General features: G+C 44.0%; 1 protein-coding gene across 1 annotated transcript in view; it reads left to right on the top strand.

Moving 5' to 3' along the window:
- Positions 1-371: 371 nt before the first annotated feature.
- Positions 372-12,973, top strand: part of LOC126088195 (skin secretory protein xP2-like) — a 118,577-nt gene continuing 105,975 nt past the window's right edge. Inside the window, exons 1-2 of the mRNA XM_049906321.1 lie at positions 372-481; positions 12,544-12,862. Coding sequence (XP_049762278.1) covers positions 372-481; positions 12,544-12,862 — 429 coding nt within the window. The remainder of the gene's footprint in view (positions 482-12,543; positions 12,863-12,973) is intronic.

Raw genomic sequence — 12,973 nt, 5'->3', positions numbered from 1 at the left:
GCAGCTGAAGGACCGACGGCGCTGCAGCCGCTTAACAATGCAATCGGATCGGAGTCGCGGCGCAGGCGACGCCCGCATAAAAGCGCCGTAACCGATCGCCGCCGCTAACAACCCTGATATATACGCCTCGCTCTCCATCCACAACCGCTGCCGCTACATAAAACGGTAATAGGCATACCCCCACCCACCCACCCACCCCCTCCATTTTTTTTTTTTTTTTACTCCTGCCCGACGACAAGCACCAATTAATTTTGAACGCTCCCAATTTAGCTAGTGCCGGAGCTATTAAATTAATTTGGCACATATATCGAATGATCTCATTATCAATGAATGACTAATGATTGCCCCACTGCGGCACGCTGGAGCGCGTAATGGCCGCGGAAATCACTGAAGAAACAACGGGCGCCCCTGGGCCCGGGGTAGCGCCGCCAGAACCTCCAATTATAGCGGCCGTTTTATTTTTTTGCAAGCCGACCTCGCGGTCAGTTGGCCGCCGGCACTCGAGTTTTTAATCGCATTTGCATTTACACTGACGGACACAAAACACCAGTAAATCGTTCCGCTCCTATCAGTGAAATACTCTGGAACAAATGTATGTCAGAGTTTACAGTGTAATTGTCTTGTTGTTGTGATCTCCGATCCGAAGACTAATTTGATGGAGCCCTTAACACTTGTCCATCCCGTGTGAGCCTCATCGTGTCTGCGCGACTACTGCAGCGCACCCTCACCTGAATCTGTTTACAGTAGTCAGGCCGTTGTCTAATGATGATTTCTTGATCCTCCAAGGTGTCCAAGCAACCGATTCCCTGTTTTAGTAAAGTTGTGTTGCAAATTCCTTTCCTCCCCAATTCGACTCAGAAATCGTCATTAGTTATCCGATCTGTGCATCATACACTGAGGGTACAGAAGTGATGGGGTACCACCTAACACCCAATATCGCCCGGCGTAGTTAACCAACACTACTCGAAATGGAGCCTTTAGAAGTACACTTCTGGCCATTAAAATTGCTACACCAAGAAGAAATGCAGATCATAACCGGGTATTCATTGGACAAGTATATTATAGTAGACATGTGATCACGTTTTCACGCAATTTGGGTCCATAGATCCTGAAAAACCAGTACCCAGAATAACTACCTCTGGCCGTAATAACGGCCTTGATACGCCTGGGCATTGAGTCAAACAGAGCTTGGATGGCGTGTACAGGTACAGCTGCCCATGCAGCTTCAACACGATACCACAGTTCATCAAGAGTAGTGACTGGAATATTGTGACGAGCCAGTTGCTCGGCCACCATTGACCAGACGTTTTCAATTGGTGACAGATCTGCAGAATATGCTGACCAGGGGAGCAGTCGAACATTTTCTGTATCCAGAAAGGCCCGTACAGGACCTGCAACATGCGGCAGTGCATTATCCTGCTGAAATGTAGGGTTTCGCAGGGATCGAATGAAGGATAGACCCACGGGTCGTAACAAATCTGAAATGTAACGTCCACTGTTCAAAGTGCCGTCAATGCCAACAAGAGGTTGAAAGGGTACAGTACCGCCCGACATTGAAAATAGGTACAACATACTTCATTATTTTTGTCAGAACAACACATTTTTTTTGTAACATAACTCAATTTCAATTAATACAGCGAAGCCGGATACCAGTGTAGGAAAGAATGACAATTTATTTATTTAATTGATCACATGTGCACTCCCACAAAGTAAATCCCTACGTCCAGTTTGGTGAGATCTTTTGAAATGAATGAATGTATGGTCGTCTGCTAACCGCAGATAGTGAATGTGAATATATGATCATCTTTGAGTCGATCCTTTGGCCACCTTTGGTGGAACCAAAGAGATGAAATTTACCAGAGCTTTGAGCGCCTGAAATGTAGCTGGCCAATAGGGTAGTAAGGTGCTCCCCCACTTCGACAGAGGTGCGAGAGAACCTGAATACGGCCATGTTTCAGCACTCTGCCGCTGGATCCTGTGCTGTTAACACCTGTTTTAGTTGTGCTACGTAATGACGAAAGAATGGAGGCATGGTATGCATGTGGAATATTTAAGAGTAGTTTGAAATAATAATTTCTGTATTTCAGGAACTTTTGTGGGGAGAATTAAATGTCAGGCAGGTAATATTAATTGGATTGTAGTAATCTTCGGAAGTGATCAACGGTCACAATGAAACCACGTGTAGCAATAAGTTGAAATACTTCCGTGTGCTTAAGCTAAGCTGAATTACTAGCGTGTGTACAATAAGTTGAAATATTTAAGAAATAGCGTGTGTACCATAAGTTGAAATATTTAAGAAATGGCGCGTGCAGGACTTGAAATTAGAGACGAGTACTTCCACGTGGTGAGTACTGTGTGAGTCTCAATCTGTGTATGAGACAAAGGATAAAGAGAAGTACTCGTCCATGGTATCAGTTGAGGACTCGCGTGTGTGATGAATACATTAATATTACTTTGCGTGTGACGCTAGATTCAAACTCTGAGAGAGAAGCAAGGTGAGTCGGCCGTCTATCCAGCAACGCCACATGGCTTGCATTGCACAGGAAGACGTGCATTTATCTCCAGAGTTCACAGTAGGAAAGTAGAATTACAAAGTGGGGCAGTGTCGTGTGAAACTGGGATCAATATTAATTGAAGTGGGAAAGCTGAAAGTGATAATGTTGTAACCATTCTCTGTGTAGTATTTCATATTGTTGAGTGGTGTATGTCGTGTAATTTGGGTATGTGTGGTTTCCATGGGTGTGTAGCGAAGTAGTTTCAAAAGATTAGTGGGTTATGCTTGTTCCTTCTGTATCGCTCGGTCTGGAGGAAAGTTTCGTGATGATGATTGTGAGAGTCGAAGTGTGAGGTATAATAAAAGATCCACCAACCTATCCAGAAAGTGCACTGTAGCGTTAAATAAATTACGAGACCATAATATAGAGATTCACTAATGTAAAGCCATGCCCACTGGGCGGAATTTCTCATATGTTATTGTTGTAGGTTATAGAATTTGTGTGTTTAGGTTAGAGAATTTATCGGAATAAATCAGATAGTGAAAAGAAAGAGATTGGTAGACTATTCCTTCAAATTGTATGTTGTCATAATGTCCCGAATTTATAATGTGTGCGCCATTCATATTCAGTGGGATGGCCACGTGTTAATAAAAGCCATCAAATAAAAGACAAAAAGAAAATGTGGTACTGCCAGTGCGTAGTGTATAGTCAGAGTTCTGTAAATCACTGATAGTCAGATATGCGTTTCCGTTGCGTAGTAATCATATAGGAGGATAACTTGTAACGAAGTGTGAGTACTAGAGTTCATGTTACTCGTTAAATTAAGAAAGAATCCACTCGCTTGGCAGACCACTCATCTTGCAGGCCTGACTGCTTGATGCCATAGTATGAGCAAGGCATGTGGGTGCCTCTCAAGGTAATCGCGATGACGCCAAACGCGGATGCGATCATCATGATGCTGTAAACAGAAACTGGAGTCATTCGAATAAATGAAGTTTTGCCATTCGTGCACCCAGGTTCGTCATTGAGTACACCATCGTAGGCGCTCCTGTCTGTGATGCAGCGTCAAGGGTAACCGCAGCCATGGTCTCCGAGCTGATAGTCCATGCTGCTGCAAACGTCTTCGAACTGTTGTTGTTGGGATGTTTAAGGAGGACTAAACAGTCGAACTGTTCGTGCAGATGTTTGTTGTCTTGCAAACGTCACCATCTGTTGACTCAGGAATCGAGAAGTGGCTGCACGATCCACTACAGCCATGCGGATAAGATGCCTGTCATCTCGACTGCTAGTGATACGAGCCCGTTGGGATCCAGCACGGCGTTCCGTATTGCCCTCCTGAACCCACCGATTCCATATTATGCAAACAATCGTTGGATCTCGACCAACGCGAGCAGCAATGTCGCGATACGATAAACCGCAATCGCGATGGGCTACAATCCGACCTTTATCAAAGTCGGAAACGTGATGGTACGCATTTCTCCTCGTTACACGAGGCATCACAACAACGTTTCACCAGGCAACGCAGGTCAACTGCTGTTTGTGTATGAGAAATCGGTTGGAAACGTTCCTCATGTCAGCACGCTGTAGGAGTCGCCACCGGCGCCAACCTTGTGTGAATGCTCTGACAAGATAATCATTTGCATATCACAGCATCTTCTTCCTGTCGGTTAATTTTCGCGTCTGTAGTACGTCAGCTTCGTGGTGTAGCAATTTTAATGGCCAGTAGTGTAGGGGGCGAGAGGGAGAGTTGTCATCAGTCCTCTGACATACTTGATACGGCCCGCCACGAATTCCTCTCCTGTGCCAACCTCTTCATCTCAGAGGAGCACTTGTGAACTACATCCTGTAATCCAATCTCTGCCTTCTGTACAGTTTTTTCCCTCTACAGCTCCCTCTAGTACCATGGAAGTCATTCCCTGATGTCTTATCAGATATCGCCCTGTCCCTTCTGCTTGTCAGTTTTCTCCACATATTCCTTTCCTCTCCGTTTCTGCGCAGAACCTCGTCATTCCTTACCTTATCCGCCCACCAAATTTTTAACATTCGCCTGTATCACCACATCTCTATCTATTCTCCCCTGTTCCTGTTTACAAACAGTGTTGCACTAGCATACAATGCCGTGCTGCAAACGTACATTCTGAGAAATTTCTTCCTCAAATTAAGGCCTGTGTTGGATACTAGTAGACTTCACTTGGCCAGGAATGCCTTTTATACCAGTGCCTGATTTTGATTTCCTCCTTGCTCCGTCCATCATTGGTTATTTTCCCGCCTAGGTAGTAGAATTCTTTAACTTTCTTCTACTTCGTGACAATCAATCCTGACGTTAGGTTTCTCGCAGTTCTCATTTTTGCTACTTCTCATTATTTTCGTCTTTCTTCGATTTACTCTCAATCCACATTCTGTACACATAGGACGTTTATTCCATTCAGAATATCATGTAATTATTCTTTTTCACTTTCACTCAGGATTGCAATGTCATCAGCAGATAGTATCATTAATATCCTTTCACTTTGAATTTTAATTCCACTCTTGAACCTTTCTTTTATTTTCATCAATACTTCTTCGATTACAGAGTGAGTAGTAGGCGGGAAAGACTACATCCCTGCCTTACATCCTTTCTAATCCGAGCGCTTCGTTCTTGATTGTCCACTCTTGGCTCTTGTACATATTGTATATTACCCGTCTCTCCCTATAGCTTACCCCTATTTATCTCAGAATTTCGAACGTCTTGCATTATTTTACATTGTCGAACGCTTTTTCCAGGTCGACAAATCCTATGAACGTGTCTTGATATTTCTTTAGTCTTGCTTCCATTACCAATCGCAACGTCAGAATTGCCTCTCCGGTGGATTTACCTTTCCTAAAGCCAAGCTGATCCTCATCCAACACATCCTCAATTTTCTTTTCGTTCTACAACTCCTAAAAGGCTGTACTATGAATTGTGAAAGACTATGTATACAAGTAGTGGTGCCACTCCCCTAACATTTCCGACTCATCAGCAGAGATACGCGGCGAACGGTCTCCCATATCTGAATGAAGCTGCGGATAGTGTACGTGCCAGCACGCAGACACACTCGCTAATCTGTTAGCCCGTCGGAACAGCACGGGACAGCGAACATCACTTTTGGCGCTCTTTCGGCGCTCTCTGGCGGAGGACGCAGTCGTGCCTTTTACTTGTCCCGCGGACGGCCGCGTCCGGCTTGTATGAGCAAGTGCACGGCCAATGAAAATGTATAAAGCGGTTTGGTGGCGCGCCTCGGCGATTCCAGTCACGCGCTCATACCGGTAAAAAGAGCAAAGCCCCTGCAGCCTCTGGTCGCAACTTTAACTTCTGCGATCTTATCAGCTCATTCGTCATGCCGGCGGAATCGTGAGAAAGAAGTGGGGCTTCCCCCGGCAGCGGGGAGTTGCCAGCCGAGCATTTCCGCCGACGCTTCTTTCAGTGCAGTTCGCTGCTGTCTCGCATCGCACTGTACCCGCAGGATGTCTGTTGCATCCGAGGTGGGTCCCAGTCCTTTAGCACTGCCTGTGTGAAATTCCAAACTGCAATGCTATCTCGTGCGGACTTGCATCATTACGATCCCTGAAGTTTCAACAACATCCGTCTAGAATGTCAAAGTGCTACCATCAAAGGTTCAAAGGTATGTGAAATCTTATAGGACTTAACTGCTAGGGTCGCAAAAAAAATGGTTAAAATGGCTCTGAGCACTATGGGACTTAGAACTACTTAAACCTAACTAACAAGGACATCACACACATCCATGCCCGAGGCAGGATTCGAACCTGCGACTGTAGCAGTCGCGGGGTTCCGGACTGAAGCGCCTAGAACCGCACGGCCACCGCGGCCGGCTAAGGTCATCAGTCCCTAAGCTTACACACTACTTAACCTAAATTATCCTAAGGACAAACACACATACCCATGCCCGAGGGAAGACTCTAACCTCCGCCGGGACCAGCCGCAATGTCCATGAATGCAGCGCCCCTGACCGCTCGGCTAATCCCGTGCTACCATCGCTGCAGCAGGCATCCTATCTACGAATGTAACAGTATGTGTCTGACACTCGTCGGAAAATGGCGTGAGCTGCGACGCAACATCAATTTTTGTGTTAAATTAGGCACATCATCCACTGAATTCGTCGAATTCGACCCGAATACCGTTTTCTACGACAATGCCCCTGCCTACGAAGCGAATATCGTGCACGAGTTATCGGCGAGCAAATGCATCACAGTCCAGGATCACCCACCCTTCAAATGGTTAAAATGGCTCTAAGCACTATAGGGACTTAACATCTGAGGTCATCAGTCCCCTAGATTTAGAACTACTTAAACCTAACGACATTAGACACATCCATGCCCGAGGCAGGATTCGAACCTGCGACCGTAGCAGCAGCGCGGTTCCGGATTGAAGCGCCTAGAACCGCTCGGCCACAACGGCCGACTCACCCACCATATTCGCCAGATTTGACCCCAGCCAACTTCCGATTCTTCCCCAAATTGAAGTTAGCAATGATAGGACACCGTTAAGCCGCGATTAAGGACATCCAAGAAAACTATACTGCAGTACTAAATTTTTATTTTTCATAACCGCAGACCTACTGGAACGCGGATACGCGGTGTACATCGTGTCGCATCGACTAACCTGGCTTCAGTTTTTTCTTCACTGTCACTAAGGTTTTGCTTCTCCATTTCCTATTTTTTTTCGTTGAAGGATGCGTCTTGCTGGTCATATTCAAGAGAAAACGAGGAAGTAAACGATTGATGACACTAAAGAAAAACATTACATCAAGTCGCGCGCGCGCGCGCACACACACACACACACACTGCTAGAGGATGAGAAGGAAAAAGGTCATGGATATATGGCCGGAAATGGGTTCCAAGCGACGTACATCCACTTGGAGATAAAAAATATTCGACAGCGTGGGTTTCAATGATTGAAGGCGCAAGTGAGAACGCATCAGGCAAATCGTAATCTTCTGTCTGTACTAGTGTTTTAGCTCGACACTCAAGAGGATAGTGAAGTGGAGCACCATCATGTAGTAGCCACATTACCATTCGTGCCACCGAATGCACGTCTTCCAGTTGTGGATGCAGGGTCACCTGCAGAAATAGCAAATATGTCTCGCCCTTGAGGCGTTGTGGATAGATGACAGGTTCCTCGTGCCAGTCGCCAATAGTGCTCACCCGCATATTGAGGCTGAACCACTACTGATGGTTAGTTGCCACTGTACCATGGCGACTCTCCATAGGCCTCAGGTGAGTGTTGTGAATATTGACAATAACGTACCTTGTAAATGTAACTTAATACGTGAATAGGGTGGCTGACAGAAATGCCAGCACCATGGTGGCGCATGCGACGGAGCAGTGAGAAAACCGTCCCCACGGAGACATGTTCGTAGGTAATAAGGCCTCCACGCGTATTAAGCAATGCGGGTAGTACTAGGTGTAGTGGAGAATTTTCCATAGTGTCGTCTGGTTTACCTCATACTGGTAGGACATCTACCTGGTGCTCATACCAGGATTGTCTAGCCAAAGATTTTTTACCTTCCTTGGAATACATTTATGGTCAAATGTCTTTACGTCCAATTTTTGCTCCTCATCCTCTCAGCACTAGTCTCATTCACATTGTCCTCATTTAACAAAATCACTCTGCAAATTCAGGGTGTAATAATTACAGCTATTAGGAGTAGTATGTTTTTAGGTTGATTAGTAGTACTTCCAAGTGCGTGTAGCAAGAGTCAGCCATTAATTCTCATTTTCCCCCATGCGGCATGGCAGGTGTTAGAATGTGGACACATAGGCGCTAAACGGCTAGTCTATACCGACAGGCGTAGTGTACTTAGGTGCAGTTATGACCATGCAGAAAACAACTTTGTAGGAAGACTGTTCCATACAGAGAAAAAACACCAACACACTGACGTCTGTAGACATTAAGGTACCATATGTGTAAATATCTAAACTTATATCCGTTACAATCTGTATATCCAGTAATTTCACAGCCAACTGTAATTCGGAAATTGCTTTAAGTCTTACTGTGACCACCATCCGTTCCATACAATTTTTAGCACAATTAAGTACGAAAATTTGCTGCATTTCCCATTCTGCTGCTTTTGACTTCTGTCTATCTCTTTCATCTCCTTTTTTCTTGGAGGCTGGGAATGAACAATGGTTGCGCATGCAGACATTTAGTGAATCACAAATGTAGCATCTTATTTGCGCCCGTCCTTTTGTAACAATGATGCTTTCGATGTTATCTGTCTGAAGGAAACGATTCTGCAGGAGACGTAATTGAAAAGAAAATTGTACTCGCCGCTTTTTTTTTTTTTTTTTGCAAAAAGAGAAAAAATAAAAGGCGCATCTCTTACAAAAACCTAACGTTGTGTCCTGATGTACTTGATGTAGGATCAGCAGGTAAATCTCACTAATACCACATGCTACATCTTCGTAATTGTTCTATTCTGCAAAATCCATATAGTTAGAATATTGACACCAAAAAAAATTCAGTTTGTTTCTTTCGAACTGAACGCTATCCTGTTCTTGATGGGGATAACTGAAACTGATATAACTATCTAACGGTGGAGAATAACAGAAGAATCAATCAGGAAGCCAACTTGCCACCAACCAATGTCGAGCACTAGGTACATATTTGGGACGAACCAATCTTCATTTAAATGATTTTCTTAATGATACTGGGTACATTTACGGCTCATATTATGTAAAAATCAACACCTATTTCTTGCAGGCACTGTTTATAAAGTATATGTTTTACAAGTTTTTTGTTGATATCCGATAATGCAGCACACTTCCTAAGCAAATTAGAAGTATTTTGAGTATTTTTGAACCTGCTTATGGTTATTAAAAAATTACAAAGAAATTGATGTAATTTTTTTTCGAAAATGCTTCCTCAAATTGAGGTAACATTTAATCCAATGTTATACATTTGAAGGAGACCAAATTTTTACAAGATATGCATGACATGATGGCTGAGGTACTAGAAATATTTCCACCTATTATGTATATTACAAGGATAAAAAATATCACATGTTCCATTTTAATTTTTATACTTTTTTCCTAATAAAAATTTTACTTTTCTATAATTTAGTTGATTCTGCAATAAGGGTTAGGTCTACTACGTAAGTATGGACTATTGCAAGTTGCCGGAAAAAATTTGAGCAATGCTTTATAAACTTGAGGAAATATTTGTACCTGAATTTTGAAAAAGGTAACTTGTCGGAAATTGCGAATGAAGATATGAGTCCAATTTAACTGTGCTTCAGAACATTCCTGACGCACAGTCTTCATCCTGCAGCATTTCTTCATCTACAAGCTTCCTCTTGCCATTCCTTTTAGCACTTCTTGCTTCTTTGGTAATTTGAAGAGCGAATCTATCAGCTTCTGTCACACGTAAGCAATTGATATTCCATAGTAGAGCCTCATTTTATGCCTAAATTTCTCAGGACTATCAACCTTCCTATCACTTCATCATTGAAACATATCGCTGCATCTATTACACCAACTTTCAATATATTTAGTCCTACAAAAACATTCTTGGGTAATCTTTCCCATATGCAGTGGTTGAAACTTTCATTTGTATTCTGAGTGCCCCCATGAAGACATTTACTAAGCTTTCTAAAAATTGGTTTTATTTCATTCATAACAGGCTCAGGAAGAGAATGCTTATGATGGTATATTTGGCCACTTTCTTTTGCTTTTTGGTAACCACACCAAGAATCTGCTCCTTTATGGCAAAGTCCGTGAACAGGGTTGTCATCTGTGGACAACTTAATGAAAGTAGGTAGCCATACAGCTTTTCTAATTGCTGTAACATCATTCAGAGGTGCAGTTCGTCTAATGGCCAGTCCATAATAACTCTGAAGAAGGTCTGTTTCAGTTTCTGGCAATCTGCCTCGGCCAGACAGAGATTTTCCATCAGATAGCAACATTCCTTTTATTTCTGTTCTTAGCTTCCTCAATCTAGCACCCATCCACTTTCGCACATGTCCACAACACTCCAGTTTTGTTACCAAGGTATACCCATAAACATTGAACTCATTAATTTTATTGAAAGCTTTAGAGTCCCCATTGCCTAGGTACTTCGTATATCTAACGTTATAAACGGGCATCGACCTCTGAAATATTTTTAGAGCTCCATCTCACTCCATACGTCCACAGTAACCATAATAATTCTTAGAAGACTGATGTTCAATATGTCGTTCAGTGTTACCGTGGCAGTTGTGACAGGACTTAGATAAGCACTCAACATCAACAACTTTGCCATTCTCTAGAAAAGTAGCACTTAGAACACCATTCAAGGAACGATGTCCTCGACGTTGCCATGTCCCATCAAGTGCAACAGCAATGTCCCTGGTTGCACTAATATTTACAGTTTCTGGTACTGCACGTTTCATACTTGCTTTAGACACAACCGTCAAGGCACCTCAAAGTATTATTATGTACTTGCTGAACCTATTGGGAGGAGGAGAAAGGTCCTTCAAACCACAACACGTTTGAGCAGCCTTTTTCCCTTTTCCTGTTGCATGCATCACATACACCAATTTCAAATTCACATCATATGAATTATGCACAATGTTCGAAGTCATTTTCGAGGTAGATAGAACAATTAATTTTGATGTTAAACCCTCCCTGCTACTTTGTTGTTAGGTTATTTCCACACAGCCTACACCATAACACTGTTTACATTTCGCCACTTCCTTTATCGAAGAAGATAAGATGGCCGCATCAACAACAACAATTCCACTACAAACAGCGTCATTATTAACACAAAAATTTTAATCACCAGGAGGCGTGCCAAGTGGGAGTTTCTTCCCAGAAGAACTGATACATAGGTTACTTCCAACAGTGTGGTTTGCTTTGTTTGTGAACTGGTTACCACGGAATTTCCTTTTATTGAAATTCTTGATGTGTGGCATAATTTGCATTTATTGCACACTAAAACATGGGTTCAGCAGTAGAGGGTAGGAGGAGTCGGGGCAGACTAAGGAGAAGGTACCTGGATTCGGTTACGAATGATTTTGAAGTATTTGGTTTAACATCAGAAGAGGCACCAATGTTAGCACTGAATAGGGGGGTCATGGAGGAATTTTATAAGGGGGGCTATGCTCCGGACTGAACGCTGAAAGGCATAATCAGTCTTAAATGATGATGATGATGATGATGATGATGATGATGATAAAACATGTGTACTTCCACAAATATACGAGCGTTGGAACTTGAATAGTGGCAACTGTTTATTTACATCTCGTACAAAAGATACGTGTTTCAAAGTTTAACTGACCTTCAAAGTAGTCACCAGCATTGTGTACAACCCGTTGGCAGCGATGTGAAAGTCGTAGGATACTCTTAGCAGTGCCACCTGTGTTGACAGTTTCGAGGGGCGCGGAAGGTAGGAGGTGAGGTACTGACAGAAGTAAAGCTGTGAGGACGGGGCATGAGTCGTGCTTGGGTAGCTCAGTTGGTAGAGCACTTGCCCGCGAAAGGCAAAGGTCCCGAGTTCGAGTCTCGGTCCGGCACACAGTTTTAATCTGCCAGGGAGTTTAATATCAGCGCACACTCCGCTGCAGAGTGAAAATGTCATTCTGGAAATATCATGTTTGCTTTGTCTTACTTTGTTTTGCTAAGTATTGCTATTCTGATCAGATGAAGCGCCATCTCTCGGACATTTTTCGAGCTTTTGTATTTTTTTTTTTTAATAAAACCCCATGTCATTCCAAGCATGTGTGTCAATTTGTACCTCTCTATCTACATTATTCCGTAATTTATTTAATTTTCAAATTCATACTGACTTTTTGATCGCCCGGTAAATAACGGACAATAGTGACATGTTGTACAGTAGTTTGACAATGTATCAATGGACTTACGGAATACAGAAAAAATAAGAAGTAAGATTGGCGTGTAGGGTGCATTAGGTGCCTTTTGCCACATTGGCCAGTGTCTCATGGACTAACACGCGGGTACAGCTGTAGGGTGGTCAGTGAGAGGAAGACAGAAGGTGCAATCACGGAACAGGAGGCGGTGTCACTCTGCCGTGCAGACGAGAGGCGGAGAGCCGCCGCCGAGGCGCGCCAGCCAGCCCCGGCCAGCCCCCGGCTGCCGGGACCGGCTCCCCTGCAGTTTTTCTGTCGGCCATAACTCAGCCGGCCGCCCTGCCGCCCCCTCTTGTTCCCCCCACCGCCCCCGCCCCCTACAAAGTAATAACGAGCGTTTACTGCGGCCGCCGACACAAATCGTTATATTACGGCCCCGGCGCTGGTGCCGGTGCAGGAGGCAGCGCAGCCGCCGCCTCCACGGACAGGAATCTGCAAACAGCCGCCGCGCTGCTACACACAGCTGACCGCGCCGCCAGCGAGCACGTGCCGAGCACACGAGCGAGACGCGAAAATATTTCATTTTACGCCGCGCAATTAAGGAGCAGCTTCATTTATCAAAACTGTCCTCACACACCGTTTCCTCTACAATGTGCG

The sequence above is a fragment of the Schistocerca cancellata genome, chromosome 6 (genome assembly GCF_023864275.1).
Source record: "Schistocerca cancellata isolate TAMUIC-IGC-003103 chromosome 6, iqSchCanc2.1, whole genome shotgun sequence".
In the NCBI taxonomy this organism is placed as follows: domain Eukaryota; kingdom Metazoa; phylum Arthropoda; class Insecta; order Orthoptera; family Acrididae; genus Schistocerca; species Schistocerca cancellata.
This window is presented reverse-complemented; position numbering and strand designations above follow the sequence as displayed.